At 56.7% G+C, this 25,825-nt stretch overlaps 11 protein-coding genes across 11 annotated transcripts; 7 read left to right on the top strand and 4 right to left on the bottom strand.

Annotated features, from left to right (window-relative positions):
* Positions 1-903: 903 nt before the first annotated feature.
* K452DRAFT_356538 (uncharacterized protein) lies at positions 904-3,068 on the top strand. Its single transcript, XM_033546057.1, has 3 exons — positions 904-2,118; positions 2,181-2,429; positions 2,572-3,068. Exons 1-3 carry the CDS (start codon positions 1,184-1,186, stop codon positions 2,705-2,707), a joined length of 1,320 nt encoding a protein of 439 aa, XP_033400974.1. The 5' UTR covers positions 904-1,183; the 3' UTR covers positions 2,708-3,068.
* Positions 3,069-4,521: 1,453 nt separating this feature from the next.
* Positions 4,522-6,224, top strand: K452DRAFT_203831 (uncharacterized protein; the record flags this gene model as incomplete). Its single annotated transcript, XM_033536072.1, has 2 exons — positions 4,522-5,948; positions 6,038-6,224. Coding segments are annotated over 2 exons (1,614 nt in total), but the record flags the coding sequence as incomplete, so codon positions are not given.
* A 398-nt stretch (positions 6,225-6,622) lies between these two features.
* Positions 6,623-7,183, bottom strand: K452DRAFT_221656 (uncharacterized protein; the record flags this gene model as incomplete). Its single annotated transcript, XM_033536526.1, has 1 exon — positions 6,623-7,183. One exon carries the CDS (start codon positions 7,181-7,183, stop codon positions 6,623-6,625), a length of 561 nt encoding a protein of 186 aa, XP_033400972.1.
* A 273-nt stretch (positions 7,184-7,456) lies between these two features.
* K452DRAFT_306163 (uncharacterized protein) lies at positions 7,457-8,047 on the top strand (the record flags this gene model as incomplete). The annotated part of the gene is made up of 1 exon (XM_033542962.1): positions 7,457-8,047. The coding sequence occupies one exon, from the start codon at positions 7,457-7,459 to the stop codon at positions 8,045-8,047; it is 591 nt and encodes a 196-aa protein (XP_033400971.1).
* Positions 8,047-9,274, top strand: K452DRAFT_137173 (uncharacterized protein). The gene has a single exon (XM_033535347.1). The coding sequence runs from the start codon at positions 8,278-8,280 to the stop codon at positions 8,902-8,904; it is 627 nt and encodes a 208-aa protein (XP_033400970.1). The 5' UTR covers positions 8,047-8,277; the 3' UTR covers positions 8,905-9,274.
* K452DRAFT_324957 (uncharacterized protein) lies at positions 9,154-9,857 on the bottom strand (the record flags this gene model as incomplete). Its single annotated transcript, XM_033544739.1, has 3 exons — positions 9,154-9,182; positions 9,329-9,562; positions 9,671-9,857. 3 exons carry the CDS (start codon positions 9,855-9,857, stop codon positions 9,154-9,156), a joined length of 450 nt encoding a protein of 149 aa, XP_033400969.1.
* Positions 9,858-11,046: 1,189 nt separating this feature from the next.
* Positions 11,047-11,752, bottom strand: K452DRAFT_316336 (uncharacterized protein). Its single transcript, XM_033543957.1, has one exon. The coding sequence runs from the start codon at positions 11,678-11,680 to the stop codon at positions 11,114-11,116; it is 567 nt and encodes a 188-aa protein (XP_033400968.1). The 5' UTR covers positions 11,681-11,752; the 3' UTR covers positions 11,047-11,113.
* Positions 11,753-15,052: 3,300 nt separating this feature from the next.
* K452DRAFT_284641 (uncharacterized protein) lies at positions 15,053-15,702 on the top strand. The gene has a single exon (XM_033539978.1). The coding sequence runs from the start codon at positions 15,162-15,164 to the stop codon at positions 15,648-15,650; it is 489 nt and encodes a 162-aa protein (XP_033400967.1). The 5' UTR covers positions 15,053-15,161; the 3' UTR covers positions 15,651-15,702.
* A 1,629-nt stretch (positions 15,703-17,331) lies between these two features.
* K452DRAFT_284640 (uncharacterized protein) lies at positions 17,332-19,026 on the top strand. The gene is made up of 2 exons (XM_033539977.1): positions 17,332-17,866; positions 17,920-19,026. Exons 1-2 carry the CDS (start codon positions 17,388-17,390, stop codon positions 18,881-18,883), a joined length of 1,443 nt encoding a protein of 480 aa, XP_033400966.1. The 5' UTR covers positions 17,332-17,387; the 3' UTR covers positions 18,884-19,026.
* Positions 19,027-19,749: 723 nt separating this feature from the next.
* K452DRAFT_356532 (uncharacterized protein) lies at positions 19,750-22,152 on the top strand (the record flags this gene model as incomplete). Its single annotated transcript, XM_033546056.1, has 2 exons — positions 19,750-20,289; positions 20,458-22,152. 2 exons carry the CDS (start codon positions 19,750-19,752, stop codon positions 22,009-22,011), a joined length of 2,094 nt encoding a protein of 697 aa, XP_033400965.1. The 3' UTR covers positions 22,012-22,152.
* K452DRAFT_316333 (uncharacterized protein) lies at positions 22,140-25,747 on the bottom strand (the record flags this gene model as incomplete). The annotated part of the gene is made up of 1 exon (XM_033543956.1): positions 22,140-25,747. The coding sequence occupies exon 1, from the start codon at positions 25,671-25,673 to the stop codon at positions 22,140-22,142; it is 3,534 nt and encodes a 1,177-aa protein (XP_033400964.1). The 5' UTR covers positions 25,674-25,747.
* Positions 25,748-25,825: the final 78 nt, after the last annotated feature.

Genomic DNA, 25,825 nt, shown 5'->3' with positions numbered 1-25,825 from the left:
AGGTGCGATGCTGCCTTTTCGTCCCGCCCACGTCTGTACGCGAAAGCTTCGCGCGCGCGTACGACGGGGCGGCCTCCGGCCTACCTCTCCCAAGCCGCCGGGAACCCCGGCCTTATCTCCTCGCCTTTACTCGAATCGTGCAACAGCTCCACTCTGTTGGATCCGCGGGTCTCGCATGGCGGCTCCATTCTGCTGGCTCCTCGTCGCCGCGGCTCGTGGGCTGACGACCTCTCATTCTCGGCGTTGATTGACGTTCTTTATCAACTTTGCGCTGGTTTCATGACCATGTCTCAACTTAACGTCCAGACTTCCTGTACAACTGCGAGCGGACCACGAGTGTAAACAAAGGATAACCCATGTGCTCCCTGAGCCTCACGTAAGAATTTCAATCATTGAAAATCTTCATCACAAGTCTGCTCAATTCCACATTCCTGCAAATGCATTTTACTCGTCTGCTCTGCTTCCATGTCGAACTTATAAACGTTTCTGTCCTTCGGCGCATCTGCCTTTGAAAAATGTCTCCACCTCACGTCTGTCAAGATGTCCTTTTCGTCTCCTTTGAGATCATTTCCCAGAGCTCGAGCAATCTCGATGAAATGACACAGTCCCGGTATAGCTGCTATCGGAGCCGAGGGTAGAGAAAGGACCGGCAGATCATCCCGGTGTGCTTCTACAGCAGGAGCCTGGCCTAGCGCCGCGTCTCAGACGTGAGACCCTGAAGAATAAGGGTTCATTGACAGAGCCGAATCACGCGCCTTCCAGAATCAACGCCACCGCGCAAGTAGCCGCACGCTGACAACATATGTATGAAGTTATGGGGCTGGAATAGCTTACAGCCAGCGTCTCGACCGCCATCCAGGCCTTTTCGACTAAACACACAAAATTCGAACAGCCCAGATCTACCTGAAGCCGGCGTCTGTCTTCATACCAGAGCACTCTGCCTATTCATTGGAACATCGTTCCAATATTCTCTGGATATCCTGATCGAAAACGGCTTTAAAAGGCGCCGCACACCACATCGCCACTTGCCGGCAAACTGTTGCTTTAGCAATTGCTGAGTCCGGAGTCCTGCCCTTATACCCAGAGCTGACATAAAGTTCACAGGTTCCCCAACCCCTTCCCAACATTGACACCTCAGCCTCTTAGTCAACCATCAACTCGGCAAGCAGGCCACAACTTCACCATGACTCTAGAAAACAACAAGCTTCATTGGACGCAGCGGGTTGCCTTAATCAGGCACAACTTGCATGCTGCCAGCCGTACCGGCGACTTCACGTTCTTCAAGACACTTCAAGCGCATCGACTACTCGAAGGGACCGATCACATGGCAACCTTGACGGCCGCAATCGGCGATGCTGCAGACCAAGTTCTGGCGTCGCTTGACAACTACAACTCGGTGATGGCATATGTCCACGAAGACGCGTTTAAAAACGTCTATGAGGGAGTCAAAGCCGGCGTCAGAGACCAGGTTGGAAGTTTCGAGGATCGTCGGGCTATCTATTATGTCGATTGTGCGCAGCAGAAGGAGAAGGCCGAAAAGGCCATTGACAAGATGATCAATTCCGCCATTACGATGATCAACACTCAGCCAGCCTACGTTCAGGAGGAGACTGCCAATATCTGGATCTGGGGTGCAACCTTTGTCGCGGACGCGATGGAAGTCTGTTTGTCACAGATTGACCAAATAGAGTGCTACTTGGATGACTTCATACGCCTCGAGAACTCGTGGGCGGTGGTGCAGAGTGCTGTTGGTTCCTCCATCGGCGCCATCAAAGGCATCTTCAACCTTATGGCACCCAGCCAAAGCCCGGAACTTCAACAACGTTCTGAGCAGACCGAAGGAACCGTCCGCTCAATGTTGCGCAGAATGAGCACAGCCATGACGTCGGGCATGAACTCTGCCACTACCTCACGCAGGCAATCCACTGCTTCCATCTCGGCAGCGCCGCCATTGAACCACGGCACGCTCCAGACTCCACCCGGCCATCTGCAGCCCAAGTTCGCGTGGAGGCCCAATGCTTTGAAATACAGCGGCGGAACATTCGAGCCGCTAGCCGCCATCCCTCCAACTCCAGCTGCCATGCTGAGTAACCCGTTCGAGAGCTCTGCATTTAATGCGTAAGTGTATCTGACCAATCTCTAAACCCAATGGCAGTTTGCTGATGCATCGCCACACACAGTAGCAACCAGCACTTCAGTGTCGGCGAAGACATTCCTCCTGTCCCGACCCTCACTTTCCCTTGCGACAGCGACAGCCCACCCATCGCCAACAGCGGCGCCATCCCTACCGACCCCCACGATAGCATGGGCCCACGCATAATCTCTCCGCACTCGAACGGGTCCTCGGAGCAGACGTCCGTCTCTTCCACACGGCCTCGCAGCCAAAACGTGCATGACCCACAGCCGGTCTTCGACGACGTGCTCTTCATGTAGGTACACGATTCCCTCTCCCCTCCTCGTGTGGCCCTCTCTCTACCCCCCCCAAGCGTCACCGCATGGCCTGATGCTTGCGCTCTCTGTGTCTAGCGCACCATCCCCAGACTGGCTCGTTGCGTTTTAACGTCGCCAAAGGGACAACCACGATCCCCTTTCGCCGAATGCGGACGAGCATATGGCCGACTCGCCGTCGGATGCCGGGATTGGCCTTAATAGTGGTTTGTTTCGCCGGCTGTCGACCATGAGCTTTAGGCCCACGGCTGTGCATTAGGTGGGATGAGGGGAGTGGATGTGTAAGTGTCCGGAGAAGGTACAGTTGTCTGAGTGGTGTGTGTTGTGTGGGCGGTTGGTGCTCGTTGTTTGTTTGTTTGTCTGCTGTCTCAGTGTTTGCCGTCGCTGTCATCGTTCGCTATTCTTATCGCCCTTGCTATTCTTATATGGGCCATGACTGGGATATAGCTATCTATGGTCTTGGTTTTCCGTCGTCTCTCCTCATCCTCTTTTTCGGCTCTAATACGCATTTCGGTATGTCACTGTCACATAGTTGTTTTCGAGCCTGCTTCTGTCTTTCTTGATTTTGTTCAAACCGCTAAAAGGGATCGGATTGTAAGAAAGGGTCGTGTAATGTGTGGTTAGATAGCAATGTCGTCTATGCGTTGTTATACTATCAACATGCTTTGCGAAATGCTCGTTTTTGCGAACAGACTAGCTAAATGACTTATGACCTGTTATATGGCTGTTATGCCATATCGCGTAGCCCTGAATGGTCCAAGTTATCTTCACTACAGCAAACCCCAGATATCAACTCCCTACTTTACTAATCTTTTCTGGTCGATAAGGTAGTAATGACATGCTCTGCAGTGAATGACTGCCAGGCTGCTAATAAAGACATCGACCCGCTATGAAATATCCTGCAAAGCATACTCTATAAGAAACGTCTATATCTACCGTATACATGCATAAGTATCAGCGCGTGGACCCGACCCGACCCCGCACCGGGCACCGAGCACCTCGCATCCCAATCGCCCAGGAATCGGCACTTGAGCAGCGAGTGTAGTCCAAAGAAGACATCCTTCCTCGCAGACCAGCAGCAGCAGCAACACTAGCAGTACAGAGAAATATCATGAAAAACAAACGCCAGGTCGTGGCGGCACAACCCCGGCTCACCAATCACAGCACGCGGAGGCATCCCCGCCCCCCGCGCGCCTGTTGCCTGCGCCGCCGCCGCCGCCGCCGCCCCAAAAAGCTAAAGCCCTTATCGCGGATATCAGCAAGGAAGGTTAACCTAGAGCACTCGTGCTCGTGCTTGCTCCACACACACACACACGGATAACGACGGCTTGTACGGGAGGGGCGGAATTGCTGCCGTGCGGGTGCGGATAGGAGTCAGTGGGTAGGTATGGCGGGGCTGTCATGGCGGATAGGCAGCGGAGCGACATCTAACGCTGTACGCAGGACCGTCGTACGCCTGGTGTTTGCGCGCGCCGCCGTCACGCCGCCGTAGGTAAGTGAGTAGGGCTGGGCATGCTGCAGCGATCTGCGTGGTATATGCAAGCATGCATGCATGCGAGGCTATCGCTCTATCTAGGTGTCTAAGCTACCAGCTTATCTCTCATATTTTTCGTCTTTTTCTTTTAAACTTTATTCTCCTTCCTTTTTTTTTCCGTCCTTCGCACTCTCCCTTCTCCCTTCTCTTGTTCTTATTCTTATTGTTCTTATTCTCTTTCGTCGTTGTTGTCGTCGTTGTTAACGTTGTCGCTGTTCCTAAGGATACCTAGGAAGGTTCGCTCTCGGCTTCTCGCCGTCTGTTGCCGTGCGGGCGTAGATAACTACAAATAGCCACCGCAAGAAAGAGCTGGGAGCAGATTTCGCGAGAGCCGTGGAGCTGCATACATAGGTACACACACCCACACGCATCCATCCATCCATCTATCAAGAAGAGGTTCGACACACCCTCCCAAAAGTCGCTCCACAACACCACAGGACCAACCGCCCACCATGACGACCACAACCACCAACACGCCGCCGCCGCACATGCCCGCCCCCGCAACCACGCCCTCCCCCCCAAGCCCCCGCTCCCGGCTACGCCGCCACCTCAAGACCCTCACGACGCGCGACGGCCTCATCGGCAGCTACGACTACGCCTACCTCTTCCGGCCACGGCTACCATTCACGCGCACCCCCCGCCGCAGCGCGCCCTTCTTCAGCCTGCACGCGCGCATGCCCGTGCTGCTCGCGCTGCTGCTCGGCTTGCAGCACGCGCTGGCGATGCTAGCGGGGGTGATCACGCCGCCGATGCTGCTGGCGGGGGCGGCGGGGCTGTCCGGGTCCAGTAGCGAGTACCTGGTGTCGGCGGCGCTGATTGCGAGCGGGTTGCTGTCGGCGGTGCAGATCACGCGCGTAAGGCTGCCGCGGACGGGGTATTTCGTGGGCACGGGCCTGATCTCTGTGGTCGGGACGTCGTTTTCCGTCATCCCGGTTGCGACGGGGGCGTTTGCGCAGATGTACGCGACGGGGTTTTGTCCGTCGGACGAGGGAGGGAACCGCCTGCCGTGTCCGGATGGGTATGGGGCGCTTTTGGGCACGGCGGCGCTGTGCGCGCTGCTTGAGGTTGGGATGGCGTTTTTGCCGCCGCGCGCGCTCAAGAAGCTCTTCCCGCCGCTGGTCACTGGCCCAACCGTCCTCCTCATCGGCGTCAGCCTCGTGCAGACGGGCTTCCAGGATTGGGCGGGCGGCAGTGGCGAGTGTTATTCCGCCCCGATGGGCATGTACGCGCTGTGTCCGAGCACGGCGGCGCCGAGGCCCCTCCCCTGGGGCAGCGCCGAGTTCGTGGGGCTGGGCTTCCTCGTCTTCGTCGCCATTGTGCTGTGCGAGCGCTTCGGGAGCCCGCTCATGAAGAGCACGGCCGTCGTGTGCGGCCTGCTAGTGGGGTGCATAGTGGCGGGGGCGTGCGGGTACTTCGACCGCAGCGGCATCGACGCCTCGCCCGCGGTGTCGTTCCTCTGGGTGCACACGTTCCGGCTCAGCGTCTACGGGCCGCTCGTGCTGCCGCTGCTGGCCGTGTACGTCGTGCTCGCCATGGAGGCCATCGGCGACATCACGGCCACGTGCGACGTGTCGCGCCTCGAGGTGTCGGGGGCCGAGTTCGACTCGCGCATCCAGGGCGGCGTGCTGGCGGACGGGCTGAACGGCGTCGTCGCCGCCCTGTGCACCCTCACGCCCATGAGCACGTTTGCGCAGAACAACGGCGTGATTTCGCTGACACGCGTCGCCAGCCGCGCCGCGGGCTATGCGGCGTGCTTCTGGCTCGTCGTCATGGGCGTGTTTGCCAAGTTTGCGGCGGCGCTGGTGGCCATTCCCGCGCCCGTGCTGGGCGGCATGACGACGTTTTTGTTCAGCGCGGTCGCGGTGTCCGGTTTGCGGATTGTGGCGAGCGTGCCGTTTACGCGGCGGAACCGGTTCGTGTTGACGGCGGGGCTGGCGCTGGGGTTTGGTGCTACGTTGGTGCCGGAGTGAGTTTGGCTTTCTTCTTCCCGTCCTCCTCTTCCCCCCTCATTCCCCAATTCCACACTTCTCTCTGCTAACATCCCCTCTCCCAAAGCTGGTTCTCCCACGTCTTCACCTACACGGGCCCGAACCGCGCACTCCTCGGCTTCTTCAACGCCATCGAACTCGTGCTGCAGACCGGGTTCGCAATCACGGCGTTTGCGACTGTGGCGCTGAATCTGCTGTTGCCGGACGAAGAGGACGAGGGGGACGAAGCGCGCGAGGTTGAGGAGCGCGAGATTGGAGGCGTGAGGGTTTTGGATGGCGAGGGCGATGATGAAGGCGGTGATGACGAGGGGAGGGGGAGGGCGGTTGTGAGGGGGAAGGAGGCAGAGGTGGATGTGGAGCGTGGGGGTAAGGGGAAGGAGGGTGAGGTGTAGGAACAAGGGGAAAAGTTTAGAGAATTCGTATTTTTTTGTTGTTGTTTTCGGCTGCGGTGGCTAGGAGTACGCCTGCGTGGACGCATGTCGTGCTGCCAGGAGTAGCGAGCGGATTGCGTGCGTAGGATATCGGGCTGATAGGTTGGTGTTGGGCGTGCGGTCGGCGGGTAGGATGGGAGCCCACCTAAGGTTGTCTATAGCCGTGGACGAAGTTTCCCAGCCAGCCAGCAGGCAGGGAGGCAGGCAGGGTGGCAGGCCGCTCAAGCGCCCTCAGCCTTTCCTTCGCCCTCGCTCTCGCCCTCCTCCTTCGCCATCTCCGCCGCCAACCACTCAGCCTCCTCCCTCATCTCCTCCTCGCTCCTAGCCACCCTCTCCGCATCCGGCTTCGCCACACCCCTCCCCTCCCTCGCCCTCAACGCGCTCCCCAAATCGCCCTCCTCCCCCTCCAGCATCTCGTACACGCGGTCCCCACCGCCCCTCGCATCCATATCGCCCATCGACCTTGGGATGACATGGCAATGGACATGGGGCACGGACTGGCCCGCCGCGCGGCCGTCCTGCACCGCCACGTTCAGCGCCGAGGCAGAGTATACCCGCTCGATCATCCGCGACACGCGCTGCACGGTTAGGAAGAGGTCGCTCGTTTCCGCTGCGGTGAGGTTTTTGAGCCGTGGTACCACGCGCCGTGGGCAGATGAGGACGTGTCCGGGGAGTAGGGGCTTGAGGTTTACGAGCGCGTAGGTGAGGGGCGTGAGGTGGAAGATTTGGGACGTGATGAGGTGCGGGCCGAAGTGGATGGGGAGGGTGGTTAGGGGGGGCATTGTTGTTGCTTTTGCTGTTGTTGTTGTGTATGTGTGTGTGTGTGTGTGTGTGTGTGTGTTTTGGGGGCGAGAGTGAGAGTGTTGGTTGTTTGGTTTGTGGTGTTGAGGGTTTTGTTCGTTGATGCACCCCGGCCACGGCTCCGTCATGCAGCTGCCGATCCCGCAAAAGTCGCAACGACAACAACCTCCACCACCACCTACAACAAACAACAGCACTCCCACACTCCCACCACAACCTCCCTCTCTCCACAACCAAACCGTCTGGACAACACAATGGCCACCCCCACCCCCACAGACAACCCAAGCACAATGTCAACCGAAACCACCACCACAATCCACACCTACCACTGCCACTGCACACAGCTCCTCCTCGCAACCGGGACAGCGCTGTCCACGCTCCCACAGCGCGGAGCCGCCACGCCCTCGATCCCAGACAGCACAGGCACGCTGGACGCTGCGTACATATTGCCGCTTAGTAGCGCTATCGAGGACACCAACAACAACGACCCCTCTTCCACCACCACCAATGACCCTCGCACCCACCCCACCGAAGACGACGAAGACGAAACAGCAACGACCCACCGCCCACACGCGCACCTCCTGCACCTCGCGCGCACGAACTCCGCGCCCATAATCGTGCAGCGCGCCGACGGGCTCGAAAAGCGCTATCCCGCGCGCTGTGAGCGGTGCGGGCTTGTGGTTGGGTATTGGTTGGATTGGGCGCAGTACACGATGGGTGCTGGGGCTGGAGTGAAGGAGAAGGAAACAAGGAGGGGCAGGAGGGAAGACGTCATGTACATCCTCCCCGGGGCCGTGGTCGAGACGAGGAAGATGGTGGGCGCGGCGGCGGGTGCGAAGGCGTAGGTCTTTAGGGTGGGGAGAGGGACTGCCTGCATATGCACGAATGCGCTTGAGAGAGTGGCGCTGCCTGCCTGCCTACCTGCGTCTGCGCCGGCACCAACCACCACTAGGACTTCCCACGAGAAAGCCGCCGAGCGCCAAACAACAAAAGACAGACGCCAGACGCCAGAGCAATCCCCACGGCTTTGCCGCTAGCATTGGCCTGGGTTAATTGGCATGAATGACCTCCATCCATGGGTGCGAGCTGCTTTGTCGTTGTGACGAGAGAGGAGAGAGAAAGGAAAGGAAGGAGGAAAGAAAAGGAAAGAAAGGAAAGACGTATCGGAGGAGTACACCTACACCTAGACCTAGGGCTATGGATTAAGCTAGGATATGTAAGGATGAGGAAGGCAGCGGGAGGGAGGGAGGGCGAGTATGTAGCAGCCACACGCACACACACACACGCACGCACGCGCAGAGTGCTTGCATGCACGCAAGCACATACATGCGCGCGCCAGCGGCATCACATCACAAGCGGCACTGCCACAAGAACGCCATCAAAGCACAAAAGCGCAGCAACCAAACACAGACACACAGACACAAAAGCAAGAAAACCTCATGCCATTACCACCCCCCTCCCACTCGCACTCCCACTCCCGCTCCCCTGTGCAAGCATGACACAGCCCGCCCATCCGTCTGTCTGTCTGTTTGCCTGCCCGCCTGCACCAAATATATATCCACCCCCTCGCACGCGCGCAAACCGCCCAACTTTAAAACGTAAACGCCAAGAAATCCAGAGAGAGAGAGGAAAAGAGAAGAACAAGGAGGAGGAGCCGCGCGCATGTCGTTCGTTCCGTTCATACTATGTCTATGTATACTAGCTCAGCTGCTCGCTCTGTAGGTGGCGCTGGAGTCGCGGAGCGCCCCCTTCGTGAGTGATCGTCGCGTGCGTGCAGGGTGAATGAAGCATGAGCCCGTCGCTGTTGGGGGCGGCCTGGTCTAAGTGCTGCGGAAGAGGCGCTGTTTGTTGTTGCTGTTGTAGGTGGTGGCGCGCTTGCTGGCTGACTGGTCGGTTTGCTGCTGCTGCTGCTGCTGCTGCTGCTGGCTAGCTGATTGAGCGAGCGGGCAGCTTAGTTGGCCAGGATCGTGGAGACGAGGTCTGCGCGCGGTTTGTTAGCCGTGTTCACTCTCTCTCTCTCACACACGTTCGTTTTTCCCCTCCCGTCCTTCTCTTCTCACCACCTCCCCCCCCTTCCGTCTCTCTCCCTCATAACAGCGCTCTCTTCACACAACGCAACTACTTACCTCTGTACTGGATCTCGCCCGAGCTGGTATCGACAGCCTTGAGCAGCTCGTCCACCTCGTCGTCCGTCATCTTCTCGCCCAGGTTCGTCAGAATATAGCGCAGCTGGCCGACGCCGATGAAGCCCGTGCGGTTCTGGTCGAAGACTTCAAAGCCGCGGCAGTACTCGTCGACGTCGCCGGGGTCGCGGAAGCCGCCGGGCCGGTTCAGCATCTTGGAGAAGGTCTCGAAGTCGACTGTGGTGGCGTTAGCGTTTGTTGGCTGTTTGCGAATGGGGTAGAGGCGGAAGCGAGAAGTGTATGTTTAGGGAGGGTGTGCTTAGGGAGTGTTTGGATTGAACGTACAGTCCGAGCCCGCAGTCTTCTCGAGCTCCTTGATCTCCGCCAGCGTGGGGTTCTGGCCGCAGGCGCGCAGAAGGTCGCCCAGCGAGTCGACGGTCACGCGCCCGTTGCCGCGCTTGTCGAACAGCTGGAAGGCTTCCTTGTAGTTGGTGCTGGCCTGCGCTTGTTGTGAGCTATTGTCGTAGGCCATGGTTGAGGAATGGGAGATGGGGTGAGGACAGGGAAGATCAGGTGGGGGAGGAAGTGAGCGGGTGGGGGAGAGAAAGTATGTATGAGTGAGAAAGCCAAGAAAGCAGGGCCAGCCGCGGAGAGCAAAACGCGGAGGATGTGCGTGTGATGTGCAGGGCGCGGAGGATGTGCTTATGAGCGAGCGAGCGAGCGCGCAGGACACGACGAGACCAAGCCCACGCCCACGGCCTGCCGTCGCTCGTGTAAACAAGCGGGCGGACAGCCAGTGGCTGAGCTGGTAGCAGCAGCAACAAACGTCTGGCCTGGTTTTGTATCACCACCACCACACGCCGTACCACCGCCCCGGGTCCCCGTCGTGCCCTCGCACCGCATCACCGCAGAGGGGCAAGGCGCAGGGTCGGCGGCGCCAGAAGGGGCAACGCAAGCGGGCGTACCATGACTGAAGAGGATGCGATTTTCCTGTCAACGGAGTTCGGATCGGGAGGTCGAGAGGGCGTCGGTCGGGGTCGGTCGGGAGAGAGAAAGATGGTTGTAGAGTAGGTAAGGTTCAACGTAGCGGAGAAGGGAATGGGCCGCAAGGGCTAGCGCTGGGATGGTGCGTTTGATCTTGCTGGCAAAGGAGGCGCGTTGACCTGTTGTGTCCCCGAGCGTCGTTGCTGTGGTGAATCGTCGGCGCGACAAACACACGCGCGCGTTTAATCATAGAACAACCATAATTTATTTTTATCTGATGACGACATGTCGGTCTGAGGGATGTGTGCTTTCTTCAAGCCAAGCTTTTAAGGCGAATGGCCATATCGGCTACCTAATTGCCCTCTCGGCCAGCCAAGAGCAACCATGTGGACGATAACCTCTACTGTTTGGGTCTTGACCACATACCATCGGTTTTTGTCTGGGAACACTCAATCTTATTGAGAATAACTGATTACCTGCTTCTAATGTTGGAGACAACCATCAGTTGGCGTTGCTCATCACTACTTACGCCTAATGTCAAGCCAACATCCAATTACAACTGGCACCGAAAGCGATAGTAGGGTTGCACCTGAACTACTCGAAACAATAACATTACTACTACAGCACTGGGTACCATTACTATACAAAACAGTAGGCACGCCCATTATTCCAACACCATCTCTGCGCCACGTATCCATCTAGCCCGAATTACTCAAAGCCATCATGCGTAGCCATCACGCCGCCTTAACCAAGTTACCTCCCAGTCTCTATCAAGCCACTACCCTGCACAACCAGCAATCTAACCTAGTTATTTCCGCCGGGCGTGCAGAGATAAATCTCCAGATCGGTCTCCATATCCGGGGCGCCATAAACGGGGTGGCGAGGGGGATCCGGGATCTGATAAACACTGTCGCAGTAATCGTCGCCGGCCTCGCAGCCCCAGCCCGGGCAGTTGGGGCACGGGCTATCCATGCTGATGCCCTCCTCAATGAAAGGGCAGTTGTCCGTGTTGGCGCAGTTGACGTTGGACCAGTCGTACCAGATCTTGTCCTGGTCGGCGTCCTTGGTGTACTCGAACTGCGTGATGCCGCTGGGCGACTGGCAGCTGTAGCCCTGGTCCGGGCGGCCCATCTTGATCGAGTAGCCCGCCTTCATGCCGCTGATGCGGTCGATGCGCGTCTTGGTGTCGTAGACCTTGGTCTCGCCGGGCTCCATGTCGACGAGCGGGCTCATGTCGTTGCCGACCTCGCAGATGTTGACCGTGTAGTTGCAGTCGTTGTGCACGGTGAGCGTGCCGCTGGTGCCGCGGGCAAGGACACCGGCGCTCGACAAGAGCGCGACCACGGCCGTCGTGAAGGACTTGGCGTGCATGGTTGTTTGTGTGTTGTAGTGTTTGAGGAGGAAGTGTGTGTGATAGACTCGCGATAACCACTGAGCTGTGCGAGAAAGGGGTGGTAAATTTGTAGAGGGAGACTCAAGAGAAATCCGAGTAATGTTGAAGAAAAAGAATAACACCACGAAGAAACCCTTCTCTTTTATACAAAGCCCAAGTCGTGGCTACTTCAGTAGACGAGAAGAATTTCCACTTCAACCAGTGGAACAGGTGGAGTGAATCGTCATCAAGTCATCTCCAAAAGGAAGGGACCACGGGTTAAACCAATTCAACTCCAAAAATACATACATACCTGCACATCTTCCCATCGAAAATCGCACTTCCGTTAAACCTGCTGCTCAACTATCCAGCTTTTTCGTTCGCCTTCACGGTCCACTCCACTTGGCAAGTCGGGATCTGCTCGCTACCACACCAACAACCACGAGCACCCATCACCAACGCGAAAAACTGCCGGAATAATGACAAAAGGATGCTGCTGCCTACCGGAACGTGACGTTAAGATTTTTTTTTTTTCCCGCGCAATCATGCCAGTGACCTATGTCGTGGAAATCGTGCACGAGTGTGCTTGTCCAAGGCGCCCCGAAGAAACGTACCCGCGGCGCCGTTGATCTGGCCATGTCCATCATTGTCGCGCATGTGCGCAGAGTTAAGGACATGCTCAGACCTACAGTAGAAGCCAAATGCCGACCGGACAGCAATCAAGTCAAGTTATAACGAGACATGGCCGAGGACCATACAAGAAGTATGTTAACACTGCTGCGAAATAGTTGTTGCAGTTGCGTTTAGAGCTGCGGAGTGAGCTGCACACAAACCAGTCGTGACTTATTCGATCCAAAGAAGTGGACAGGTTGTTCTCTCCAAGACGTATTCCATCAGCGCACCACAGCATCTTGGCAGACGCGAGTACCTACCAACACACGACAAGGTAGCCAGCCTTCATCAAATATCCAGGTATCTTCCGCCACCTTCAAACATCCTCAAATGACGTGAAAAATTGGGAATCGCAAGATGGGCAACAACGACGATATCCAAATGCCAGGAGTACACCTAACCACTCGCACAAAGCCAGCACCAACCAACCAGCCAGCCTCAATGGACCAGCTCCGCAAGAATCAACCAAAATCCGGTGGGAAAAGCTGAACTCGATTGGCACTTGCACGTCATACATACCTCGGCTCGGCATTCGTACGATGCTGCGAGAAAATGTTCGACACAGCGAGAAAGCATCCAGTGTTCGAAGAGGTACCCACGAGACCGGACCACGCCGAGCAATACTTACTCTCGCCATATCCGCTGCCGGACGTAACACCTATAGTAGGCTCGGATTTCTAGAGACCAAATGTCATCTTGTCGTGACTTGTGTATACTTCCTGCGTTCTGTATAGGAGAGATAGATAGCGTTCTGTCCCTTTCGTAGATTGCATACACGACCAAGCGACGGCGAAGAAAGAGCAGAGCAAGCTAAGATGGCAGTGTAGAGGACAGGTGAGACGAGGGAAGCTTAGGCTGGATGCATGCCAGCAGCGTTGTTGGAGATATTCAGATATCACCGGGACCAGATAACAGGCTATGCTTAACGGAAGTTAAGGCTCAATGCGACAGGAGTTGGTGATAGCTAGCCGACAAAAATCATATGTTGATGATCAGTGAGACCGCAAACACAAAACACCTTAGTGGAAGCTCTTGTTGAGAACTTGGCTAGTACCTCGAGGTGAGGCCTTGACCAAACACTACGGGTCTGAGTGCGTCGGCAAGAAACAAAAGACGGCTGTCACGAAAGCCATGGCAGTGATGGCAATGAAATGCACACAATGTACAGAAAACCCTGTTTTGGCCCGGCGGCGACGATGTGGAGGGTGAGAAGTTGTTGAAGCTGCGAGTACTGGTGGTGCTGAGATCGAGGGCCTGTCGGTCTGAGAATACAAGGTCATCTTTGTGGTAGCCAGCCAAGATGTAGCAGCGACTCTGTGAGTGAGCATGATATTGATGCTCGCTTTCTTTCTGTTTCCTTCTCCTCCTGCAAAGGAAGCGTTCTCATTCAAGCCTCTTCTGAGACGGACTCCAGATGGGCACCTTCCATGCTGCCATTCTCCTAAGTCCCATCTCCTGAATTGCATAGCTTGGCATCCTGTATACCAGACAGGAAAACAATGTGGCCCAGGAAAGGAGTACGAAGCGCCCCAGCGCAAGGTCCTCGCGCCAGCGGCCCGACGCGTCCAATATCCCACGGGCACAGACTTGCAGACAGCGGGCGCCCGCTCGCCCGGCCGGCCGATGCGGACTCGCGTTCGGCTGCACGTGAAGGTCGTGCCTCTACGGCTCTGTTTTTGTTGAGCGAGCTGTCCGTCTCATCCCGAGTGGCCACAGGAGTAACTACGGGGTACCTCCCCTGCGACGACACGTCCACCCAGTTTGCCAACTCATGCCAGCTTATCAGGCGAGATGCACTCCGCCAAGAGCCCTGACGTCGCGACCACGCTCTACTCTACAGCGACTGCAGGAGCACGCATCATCACCACAGCCGCTGATGCATGTCGCGTTGTTGAACCCCTGATCGACGCCTCCCTCCCCAACAGACGTTGGCCTTTGTCGTGGCGATGCGCGCGCGCCGCTGGCATGTGAAGCAGCACCGGGAGGGCGGAAACGGAACTGGTAAATGCGAGAAAGTGTCAAGTGAAGCTGTGAAGACACAGAGAACCGTCTGCCATGGTTCGTAGTCTGGCCCGTGATGAGATCATGCAAACCCCAGAAAGAGTGACGCACGTGATGCGGCTCAGCTTACCTCATTCAAACCCACTCCCCCACGCAACAAAGCAATTCTCTTGCATCCGCAGCAACAATGATAGCGCCAGTGAAGTTCTCGCTCACCCTACGCTCGAAAAAGGTGGCACAATGTCCCTCAAAGAAGTGCCCGCACTCTGTCCTCCACGACTCCGGGCCTCCCACTTTAATCAGTCGAGCGGCGGCGCAATCGACGCCAACAATACCATCCAAGCAAAGGGCCCTTTAGTAATTCTTAAGCAAGCGAATCGCGACTAGAGAGGGGAAATTCATAGCAAACGGCAGTATTATCTACACCCGTCTAAAGCGCAGACAGCACAGGCGATAGTGTAGAATGGAGATACCAGGAATGGAGGCACTAGCGACGCAGATATCCCTGTAGGAATAGCGTACCTTTGTCCTGGAATATCGTCAAGAGAGCGGATGGGCAAGTTAGGGCCACGACCGAGGATAACATAATGCCGGTCGCTAACAAACCTGCATTGCGCCTGGAGAACCGAAAACAGAAGAGCCGTGTTGCTGGGTATTGGCACCAAAAAGGAGCAGCTGTCGGCGAGGAGCTGGGCTTGTGGGACAAGGAAGCAAAAAACGAGAGGAAACCGAGCAATCATACAACCCCATCATGCTGCGCAACGAGACTACGGGCGAGCAACTAACCAAGGAAGAGCTCACGCGAGGATGGAGGAGCAAAAAGTAGCAGAGCGTGAATTTGAGCTCACGAAAAGCGAAAACCCCCGGTACGAGACTCCGATCGCCACCGCTACGGGAAGTCCTCCAGGCGCAGCACATATGACGTCGATTACGTTTCTGAGCAACATGACTAGGACCGGCGGCGCAAGCAGAGCTCCTCTAGGAACCGCGACAACAAACACATGTCATCGGGCCGGGACTGCAGCGAGACGGATGAGGACAGACGCAGGCGGCGAAGGCGCGACAAGGGCTACGACAACTACGACCGCAGGGACAGTAATCGGAAGCGGTCGCGATAAAAGCATGTGCAAGTTTACTTGGCTCTCTTATCCGCGACTGAGTTGCAATAAGTTGGTACGGAACGGGGGTAAGCGACCAGGTGCTGGACGTAGGTTTTCCATGTCAAGTGGGGGTCGAGCCGACCCTACAATGATTACACGCTGGTATATCATGTGTCGAAGGTACGAAAGGAGTTGAAGGAGCGGTGGAGGGCGTTTGACGGTAAGAGTGACTGTGGTGAGATACCACGGACCTACTTGCATGACCCAACGTCATAACGGAGGATCAGCCGGTGGCACGATTCAAATGTTGGGGATGCACTGATGGGGAAGGCCGCAGCCACAGCCGAGTCTATTTTTGCTTGTCTGGGGCCTTGCGGCAATGTCGTGCATGTGAGATGTTTGATCCCGAGGTTGTCAGACGTGTTTCTGATACAGCGTGACAGCGTTCAGCTGAGACCATCGTTGACAGTCTTTTGTTGACCCTTGGTTCTTGGAACAACTTGGACTTTGGAGCAGATAAAGCCAGTGTGGCCATTTGGTTTCTCGGTGAGATAGCCCATGATTGTGGCGAGCGAGTCTTCAAGAAGGATCGATAAGGAACTCGATGTGCCTACGTAAGTTGGATGTAGCCTTGCCGAATCGAGAGGTCGCACGCGAGCCACAGCAAGAGGTTTCAAGTACAGGGTAGTGATGCACTGGAGCAAAGGAAGTCCCTGACGCGAGAAAATCGGGCAATCATCGCCAAGGTATCGTGGCTTGGTTAGTGCTGTCAAAAGAAGCACGATCAATCCAGCCTGGGGGATAGAACAATCTCCTTTCGTTAAAGACGTAATCGAAAGGCGTATGCTCGACATACCCATGCCCGTAGAGGCATGACTAGTGATAAACTGGTGGTGGCGCTGGCTCGTTCTAGAGCAAGAGCATGACTCCAGGCAGGAGTTTAAGCATATGGGCCTCCGCGTGGTCGATGCGTCCCGTCAGCTCGGACGTGAAAATTGAGGATTCGAGATGGATCTGCGGCCATTTGCCATCGGCCAAGCGTCAAGGCGTCTCCAAGCAAATTCCGAACGACGCCGTCGCCGGGCCTGATCGCGCTGCCTTTTCGGCGCTTTGTGGATGTAGAGCTCAACGAGTTTACGTTGCTCAGGCAGCTGAGCACTGAGATGAGCAAGCAGACCGGCAAGATGTTCAGCTTACCTACCCCACGCTGCTGCTTGCAACAACGGGCCCGGCTCACGTCACCAACAAGAGGATGATGGACTGCAGCGTCACGACAGCAGGCTGAAGCGATCTTCAAGACGAAACGTAGCGCTGGACATCTTCACGAACATCCTTCCGTGTGGCGACTACGGCCGTTGGTCCATGTGAAACGTGGGTTCGCCCAGGCCAATGGAGATCGGGGAGGTCGGGGAGGCTCAGCGGCGGCCATTGCGGCAAGTCGGCACTGGGGCGGCAAGTTCTGGAAAAAAAAGGAAGGGCTCAACAACAGAGCAGCCGAGGCTAGGTAAAGGCCGATTGGCGGCGGACGTTCGGACGGGGGTCGCCACTGTAGGGCTGAGGGGCGTTGCAAAAGGTTTGACAAGTTGGCTGGGGCTGGCGGGGGCTGGCGTGGGCTGCCTGGCTGGCATTTGCTGCAGGAACTCGGGGCCCAGGCAGGGAAGGGCCGTGCCAGGGCGAATCGCGGCTGCTGCAAACGAGGTCAGTGGCCCGTGCGTCCATTTCCGTTGAGCTCCATGTATCCCGGTTCTTCTCGGCGGTTGGGGCAAAACTGGAGAATCACTTCGATTCTTGCCTTCGCTTGACCGCCCGAGCATTGCTTGTAATAATATAAACTTGCATCCCCGCCTTCTCTTCTTCCCCCACCCACCCGTCCTTTTCCCCCATCCCCTGCGCTGCCCGTTCGTTCAGGACATCTTCTTGGACAACGCACGCCATGCCTTCTCACCAGCCTGCTGCCGGCGAAGCGGCCATCAAGCCTGAGTTCATGAACCAGGCCTCCGCCATGGCCAAGTCTTCCGAGCCCAACCGCAACTCCAAGTACGATCCGACCAAGAAGCACATCACCGAGTACCCCATGACCCGCCAGAACTGGTTCAAGCACGTCAACTGGCTCAACGTCTTCTTCATCGGCGGCATTCCTCTGATGGGCCTTATCGCCGCTCTCTGGACTCCTCTTACCCTCAAGACGCTCCTCTGGTCCGTCCTGTACTACTACTGGACTGGTCTTGGCATTACTGCCGGCTACCACCGTCTCTGGGCCCACACCTCTTACAAGGCTTCCCTGCCTCTGAAGATCTTCCTTGCCGCTGTTGGTGGTGGAGCCGTCGAAGGCTCCATCAGGTGGTGGTCCCGCGACCACCGCGCTCACCACCGGTACACTGACACCGACAAAGACCCCTACTCCGTTCGCAAGTGAGTTGATGTAATCATGACTAAACATGAAGTTGTTGCTAACCTGTTGGTAGGGGTCTCATGTACTCCCACCTTGGCTGGATGATCATGAAGCAGAACCCTAAGCGCATTGGCCGTACTGATATCTCCGACCTCAACGATGACCCTGTCGTTGTCTGGCAGCACAAGAACTACATCAAGGTCGTCCTCTTCATGGGTCTTGTCTTCCCCACCATGGTTGCCGGTCTCGGCTGGGGCGACTGGATGGGCGGTTTCATCTACGCCGGTATCCTCCGCATCTTCTTTGTCCAGCAGGCCACCTTCTGTGTCAACTCCCTCGCCCACTGGCTTGGTGACCAGCCCTTCGACGACCGCAACTCTCCCCGTGACCACGTCATCACCGCCCTGGTCACCCTGGGTGAGGGTTACCACAACTTCCACCACGAGTTCCCCAGCGACTACCGCAATGCCATCGAGTGGCACCAGTACGACCCTACCAAGTGGTCCATCTGGATGTGGAAGCAGCTTGGCCTTGCCTACGACCTGAAGCAGTTCCGTGCCAACGAAATCGAGAAGGGCCGTCTCCAGCAGCAGCAGAAGAAGCTCGACCAGAAGCGTGCTCAGCTCGACTGGGGTGTTCCCCTCGAGCAGCTCCCCGTCATGGAGTGGGACGACTACGTCGAGCAGTGCAAGAACGGCCGTGGCCTTGTTGCTATTGCTGGTGTGGTCCACGATGTCACCGACTTCATCCAGGACCACCCCGGTGGTAAGGCTATGATCAAGGCCGGTCTCGGCAAGGACGCCACTGCCATGTTTAACGGCGGTGTCTACGACCATTCCAACGCCGCTCACAACCTGCTTTCCACCATGCGTGTTGGCGTCATCCGCGGCGGCTGCGAGGTTGAGATCTGGAAACGCGCCAACCGCGAGAACAAGGATGTCCAGTACGTCAAGGACGAGAACGGCAACAGGGTTGTCCGCGCCGGTGCCCAGGTCACGAAGGTGCAGCAGCCCATTGTCAGCGCTGGCGCGGCATAAACACTTCCATTAAACAACAAAAGGGCCCGATGACGGGTAGAGCATCTTGCGTTTCAGCGGTCTCAGGTTTTGCTTTTTCTATCTTTATTCGAAGACTGGCGTTTCAAAAAGGACATGGAGCTCGATGGGTCGAGAAAACGGGAAGCATTATTCCCCGTAAGCGGCGGTCTAGTGTAGAATTGAATGGGTCTGCGAGTTGATCGGGGAAAAAGATCAACTTAATGGGCACAACTGGTTACTTAACGTAGTAAATTGCTGATATCGTCACTACCTAGTGACTTCATCTTCATCTATCCTGTCAATGCGTGATTCGAAATGACGTGAGTCGATGTGGTTGCAGCGAGGTGTGGTGGGAGGAGATGGGTTGTTTTCAGTGGCGGTGACGTAGGGAGATGAGATGGAAGGAAGGATGGGGTCATGGATGTTTGAAGTGCCCGTCACTTTCCACGTGCTCGGCACCTGTCACCCAGCACTCACCAATCACCATCCACAACCGTTTTCTCACCTATTCTAGCGTCGCTCTGACCACAAAACTTGCACGCAGGCGACTGCTGCGCCAAAGAACAAACGCATACGGCAAACCAAGAAGAGAGCGGTAGCGGCCCTGGATCAACGTACCCAGACACTAAACGACAGATGCCAAACAAAGGCACGGCAGTTAGTGGCTTGGCGACTCACTCTCGGCCTTAGTAACATTCTAGGTCCTGGCTATAACGACGAGGGTGTTGATGAGCGTTGGTACACGTATTCTCTCTCGGTCAGCAGTCTTGTACCTGTTTTCTCTCTGCGCGCATTCGCGAGGCAACTGTTTCCGTTTTTTCTCTCGTCCTGCAATTGTCACTGTTTCAGTTCGCGCAACAAGAAGTATGGCGCACTCTCGCCACGACAGCATCAGCAGCTACGATAGTGACGACCTTGATGCTGGGTTTGGGCGGCCTGCTAAGCGCGCGAGAGTAGCTGATGGTGCTACTGCTACCGACGCGGTTGCTTCACTGACGAGTTTTGTACGCGATATCAATCCGCCTGCGCGGGCTGGGAGCGCAGCAATCTGCGACGAGGATGCTGAAGCTGCGACGAGAGATGGTGCCAGTGATGCGGAGAGCACGACAGCAGATGAGAGCGAGGCTGAGGAAGCGATTCCAGCGCCGCTGGGCGAGACGGAGTTCGTGTCTTCGCCGATAGAGTTGACGCGGATCCGTGATTTGCCTGCGGCAGCGAATCGGGATACCGTGAGCTTGGGGGATATCCTCTGTGATCCGATGATTGCCGAGTGTTGGCAGTTCAACTACACCATTGATGTGGATTTTATTATGGAGAACCTGGATCCCGATGTTAGGGAGATGGTTAGGCTGAAGGTTGTCCATGGGACTTGGAGGAAGGAGGATCCGCAGTGGGTGAGGCTTGAGGTATGTCCTTTTTCTCACATTCGTCATTACCATTGTTGTTGGCTTCATGCGATTTCTTTCCTACCCTCTCTTTCAATACTTTCCTTGCCCGATCATTCCAAGAGATCGGTGATTCTCTTTATTGAGAAGCAGTAACCAGTCTGTCATACCATCTTACACCCTTGATAGGAATCCAAAAAACGGTACCCCAACCTCGAAGTCATCCAAGCCTACATGCCCGAACCATTCGGCACCCATCATTCCAAAATGATGGTCCTCTTCCGCCATGACGACAGCGCACAAGTCATTATCCACACAGCAAACATGATCCGCCAAGACTGGCGTAACCTTACGCAAGCCATATGGCGTTCCCCGCTCCTCCCCTTGCTGTCCAAACCCCCCAACAGTGCCAAAACCAGCATTCCAACGCCCAGCAGCACGCAACAACCCCCTCCGCCTTCGCGCCCCCACCACCCCATCGGTAGCGGCGCCCGCTTCCAAACTGACCTCCTCCGCTACCTCGCCGCATACGGGCGCAGAACGCTTCCACTGCGCCAACAACTTCAGAAGTACGACTTCTCGGCCGTGCGCGCCGCCCTTGTCGCTAGTACACCCTCCCGCGTGAAGCTCGATGAGTGCGATCCCGCCGCGCACACCAGCTGGGGCTGGCCTGGCCTGCGCGAGGTCTTGCGCTGCATTCCTATCTGCGATGCATCTTCCTCTGCCTCTTCTCCCTCCAGCTCTTCCGTCATAGCGCAAGTTTCCTCCATCGCCACCCTCGGCCAGACAGACACCTGGCTGCGCCACTTCCACAACGTGCTCTCTAGCCACGCACCAACGGCACCAACGTCAACTATGGCGACTCCGACACCTCCACCGCCGCGCCTCAAGATCGTCTGGCCCACAGCCGACGAAGTCCGCACCAGTCTCGATGGCTACGCCAGCGGCGCCAGCATCCACCTCAAAGCCCAGAGCGCGGCGCAGATGAAGCAGCTCGCGTATCTACGGCCTATGATGTGTAGGTGGGCAGGCCAGCCTGCGGCACAACTCGCCACGCCGCCCAGCAGTGGCGGCAGTAACGGTATCAGCGGTGCTGTTGGTAGCAGTGAAAGAGGAGGAGAAGGAAGAGGAAGCGGTGCAGCGCTCCGCGGCCCCGCCGCCCCGCACATCAAGACGTACACGCGCGTCTCGGGCGGCAGCCACCACCAACGCGTCGAGTGGGCGCTGCTGACGTCGGCGAACCTGTCGACGCAGGCGTGGGGCGCGCTGCCTACGGCTCCGAAGCCGAAGTCTGGCGGCAGCAGCAACAGCAGCAGCAGAAACACGAAGAAAGCCAGTGAAGACGAAGACGAGACGGGCAAGGACGTCCGCGTCTGCAGCTACGAGATCGGCGTTGTGTTGTGGCCGGCGCTGTGGAGCCGCGATGGCGCGGACGCGGCTATGGTGCCTGTGTTTGGGCGGAACGTGCCTTGCGCTGGTGACGTTGGCGGCGTTGACGATGATGGCGAGGGTGGTGGACGCGGAGGAGGAGGAGGTGGTGGTAGTAGTAGTGGTAGCAGTAGTAGCAGTGGTAGCAGGGGTGGAGAAAGCGCAGAGAAAAGGGCAAGTGTCGTTGTCGGCTGGCGCGCGCCGTATGATGTCCCGCTGGCGGCGTACTCGGAGACCGACGAGCCGTGGTGTCCCGGACGGGAGTATCAGGGCGTGGATGTGAAGGGCTGTGTTTGGCAGGGGTGGGGTGCGTGAGGTAGGTACTAAGGGAGTGTGAGATGGCTGGGATGATGGGCGGGATGAGCCATCAGGATATAGCTGTTATGTAAATATTTGATAGGCTCTACGAGTGGTGACTGGATGGCAGCTTAATACTACAATACCTAGACCTCCGCCCCCTCCTCTCTCGGCTCCTCTTTAACCAGCACCTCCACTGTCTCCTCCGCTCTCCCATCCCCATCAACATCCACAACACCACCCTCCTCCTCCCCCTCCCCCTCCCCCTCCCTCTTCACACCCACCTCCTCAATCTTAACCCCCGCCCTCGGCCGCACCTCCTCAGCCATAACAATCGTCTCCACACCACCCATAACGCGCTCCTCCTCGCCCCACGGTAACGCCTCAACATCAATCTCGTCCGCCCGGCCCAACAGCGCCATCAGAACCACCCCCGCCCCGGCTTTACTCACCACGACATTCGCCTCCTTGCAGTGCTCATCGCAGCAGCACTCGAGGCAGCCATCAGCGCAAGCGCACGCCTGCACGCGCGCACACGCCCGCGCCAGCAACGTATCTGCGAACTCGAAGGCGCGGGCGGAGATGCCAGCGCCCTGCGCGCCGCCACGAGCATCGTAGAACGTGAGGCGGGCGGGGCGTTTCCGTGCCGTTTCGCGCGCGACTAACTCTTTGAGCGGGTTCTTGCACTCGGTGCGCACGTCGCCGGGGGTGCTGATGACGAGGCTGGGCAGCAGCGCCAGCACGGCGTGTTCGGCCGCGTGGATGGCGGCGGCGATGTGCAGGCGGCGGGAGGCGAGGATGTCGAGGGCGCGCTTGGGCACGTCCAGCCACATGCCCTTCGAGTGCAGCACGATGGGCGGGTTGTCGACTTGCACGGCGTCGAGGATGCGCCGCCGCTTGTCGACTTTGAAGAACCCGAAGACGACTTGCGTGATGCGGATGGGGCCGAAGAAGGCGCGCGACCGTGACTGCGGTATCCGTCGGATGGCTTCCGTTTCGATCGGGTCCACGTCCGTGAAGTCTCGCTGCTGCGTCGTCCAGTCGACTTTGACCCGCTCCACTCTGGCGAGCATGCGCTCCTGCGAGAATTCCTTGACGAGGTATGTGTCGCCCTGGTGTAGGAAGATGCCGCCTTCGTAGATGGTGAAGAAGGCCCGGCTGGCTTCTATCTCCTCGAGCACTATGTTGCGATTGTTGGTCGTGTCGATGATGGCGAAGTGGTCCTCTTCTGTGTCGCGAATGGCTACGTGTTTGGATGGGTAAGGGAGAAAGCGCTCGTTGCAGTGATAGAAACCGTAGTTATCTTTACGTAGACGGTCTACGACGACTTGAGACAGGAGCGAACCGAAATATTTCGAATCTTCTTCAGGACGGATGGGCATCTCGTGGGCTGCGCATTGGATATGTCCTTCCAAACACAACATGTTCTCAAGATCGACCTGGAGCTCGCAATTCGGCTTGGTGAAGATTTCGTCCGGGTTCTGCATATAATACTGGTCTGTCGGAAAGCTGTCGCCAACCAACACGGACAACGAGTCCTTGTTGCGGCGTCCAGCACGACCACTCTGCTGCCGAAGGTTGGCGATTGTATAGGGGAACCCAATCGTAAGTACCGCATCCAGTGATCCGATGTCAACACCTAGTTCCAAGGCATTGGTGGCGACGATCCCCACGAGCTTTCCATCAAACATTTCTTTTTCGATCAGCCTCCGATCTTGCGGTGTGTAACCACCACGGTAAGCCATCACTCTTGCCATGACCTCTGGTCTTTCCAGACTGGTTAATTCCGTCTTTACAGCACCCAGCAGAGCTTCGCATTGCTTCCGAACGCGGCAAAACGCAATGACCCGAACACCTCGCAAGATGAGTTGGCAGAACAATTTAGCAGATTCGGCCATACTGTCGCCTCTGCCGGAAGTTGGGTCCCCAGGATCCCTAAAAGGTGTATTCCAGCAAAGAAACTCCTTTCTCCCGGAGGGTGACCCGTCAAAGTCGGTGAGCTTGACCTCGTCGACGCCGAATATCGTCTTCATATGCTCTTCCGGATTGGCGACAGTAGCAGAGCACGATATGAACTTGACATGTCGGTTGCCTACCGCCGCACATACCCTTCGTAGTCTCCTCATAATCATGGCGACATGCGAACCAAAGAGACCGTTGTAAACGTGGAGCTCATCCACGACAACGAACTTGAGGTTCTGCAAAAAGGTTCGCCATGCCTCCTCTTGAGGAAGAATCGTGATGTGGAGCATATCAGGATTAGTGAAAATGATCCGACCTTCGTCCCGGATATATCTGCGATCTGACATTGCAGTGTCGCCATCGAAAGTCTCCACAACCAGATCTTCGAGACCTTCCATGAACCGCAGCAACTCCTTGAGGCTTCGTCGTTGGTCTTGTGCTAGGGCCTTAGTAGGAAAGATGTACATGGCTCGAGTGTTGGGGTCCTTTTCCAATTCATGGAGGACAGGTATCTGATAAATAAGGGACTTGCCTGAGCTGGTAGACGTCGACACGATAACGTTGTGACCTGCATGTAAGTTGTTTATAGCCTCGGCCTGATGTGCATAGAGCTGTGTGATGTTACGGGTGTTGTAGAGAGCATTTACCAAGCTCTGCGAGAGCTCAAAATTCAGGTCTCCATAGATAGGCTGCTGTGGATCAAAGACCCTGTGGCCGTCGGGAACAATCTGTCCCGTATACCATTCGAGAGATTTAATCTCCTCAACAATCTCTGGGATCGATTGACGTTCTGTTGGAATTGTGGGAGGTAGCTTGGCCTGATTCGGAGCCGGCGTGGTGCTGCGGCTTTCTGAGGGCAAAGGAATATAAGCAACAGACTCGTCCTGAAGTTTCTGCACGGAATCAACTTCTAACTCTGCACAGTCGTTCAAGAATTGGTTCACTGCCGACGTGAACTTGGTATTGCGCTTTTCGATCAAGCCCATCATCTGTTTCTGGCTGAAGACGGGCATCTTGACGTCTTCTTGTCTGAGCTTTTTTGTGGCCTTGGTTGGCTCTCCAGTTTTAGAGTGCTGGACCTGCCGTTTCAAGTCGCCATCGACATACTCGAACAAAAGTACCTCTTTATGCTCGGGTTCCGCAAGTGCTGCGGCCTCTTCGACGACGAATTCTCTTTCCCTTGCTCTTTTCCCAGCTATATTGTCTTCCGAGCCCATGAGGTTGACCTGCAGCATAGCCTCATCCACATACTCAAAGTGGATCGCCCGTGGTACCAGCGCCTTGATTTGGGCAATGTCGTCTACCAGCAGCTCGCGCTTTATGTGTCCTTCGACGGCACTTTTGATGTTATCCAGTGTTGTAGCGAAATGTTTCCGCGTACAGCAAAAGGTGTACACCAAGTTCAAGGCTTTCTGCGTTTGCGCCAGCTTCGTAAAGTGCGCCGGCCACGGTACGGTGGCCTCAACAACTGCGGAAGAGGCATTGCGACGAAGCTTTGCTGGCTTCGATCCATCTGCCTTGGGCTTGGTGGTTCGGCGCGGTTTTTTGCCCCCGTCATGAGCCTTGGTGGGGACAGTAGAAGTGATGCTTGAGGGCGTTCCTGGAGCGGGAACACTCTGAGTTGAGGCTTCTTCTGCAACGGAGTCGTCTTGCGGAGCCTTTCTCTTGCCCTTCCTGACAACTTTATTCGACGCCGAAGTTGCCTGTGGGTTTACCATGGTAAAGGCATGTCGTACGTTGGTGGGAGATGGAGTGGAAGGTTATACCGAGCGTGGCGACCGTCGATGACGCTGGTCAAAGACGCGATCTAGCGCGCGACAATAATTTGGTCGGAAAACACGGTGACAAGTATTGTTCACGGGCAGCACTA

Source organism: Aplosporella prunicola, assembly GCF_010093885.1.
Source record: "Aplosporella prunicola CBS 121167 unplaced genomic scaffold K452scaffold_5, whole genome shotgun sequence".
NCBI classification, from domain to species: Eukaryota; Fungi; Ascomycota; class Dothideomycetes; order Botryosphaeriales; family Aplosporellaceae; genus Aplosporella; species Aplosporella prunicola.
Note: the sequence above shows the minus strand (reverse complement) of the source record. Positions and strands in the feature narration are given on the sequence as shown.

Coding starts and splice junctions, on each gene's coding strand:
- K452DRAFT_356538 (XM_033546057.1), top strand. CDS start 1,184: ATGACTCTAGAAAACAACAAGCTTCATTGGACGCAGCGGGTTGCCTTA. Junction 2,119..2,180: donor GAGAGCTCTGCATTTAATGC/GTAAGTGTATCT, acceptor CGCCACACACAG/TAGCAACCAGCACTTCAGTG. Junction 2,430..2,571: donor TTCGACGACGTGCTCTTCAT/GTAGGTACACGA, acceptor ACGTCGCCAAAG/GGACAACCACGATCCCCTTT.
- K452DRAFT_137173 (XM_033535347.1), top strand. CDS start 8,278: ATGGGTGCGAGCTGCTTTGTCGTTGTGACGAGAGAGGAGAGAGAAAGG.
- K452DRAFT_316336 (XM_033543957.1), bottom strand. CDS start 11,680: ATGCACGCCAAGTCCTTCACGACGGCCGTGGTCGCGCTCTTGTCGAGC.
- K452DRAFT_284641 (XM_033539978.1), top strand. CDS start 15,162: ATGGAGGAGCAAAAAGTAGCAGAGCGTGAATTTGAGCTCACGAAAAGC.
- K452DRAFT_284640 (XM_033539977.1), top strand. CDS start 17,388: ATGCCTTCTCACCAGCCTGCTGCCGGCGAAGCGGCCATCAAGCCTGAG. Junction 17,867..17,919: donor GACCCCTACTCCGTTCGCAA/GTGAGTTGATGT, acceptor ACCTGTTGGTAG/GGGTCTCATGTACTCCCACC.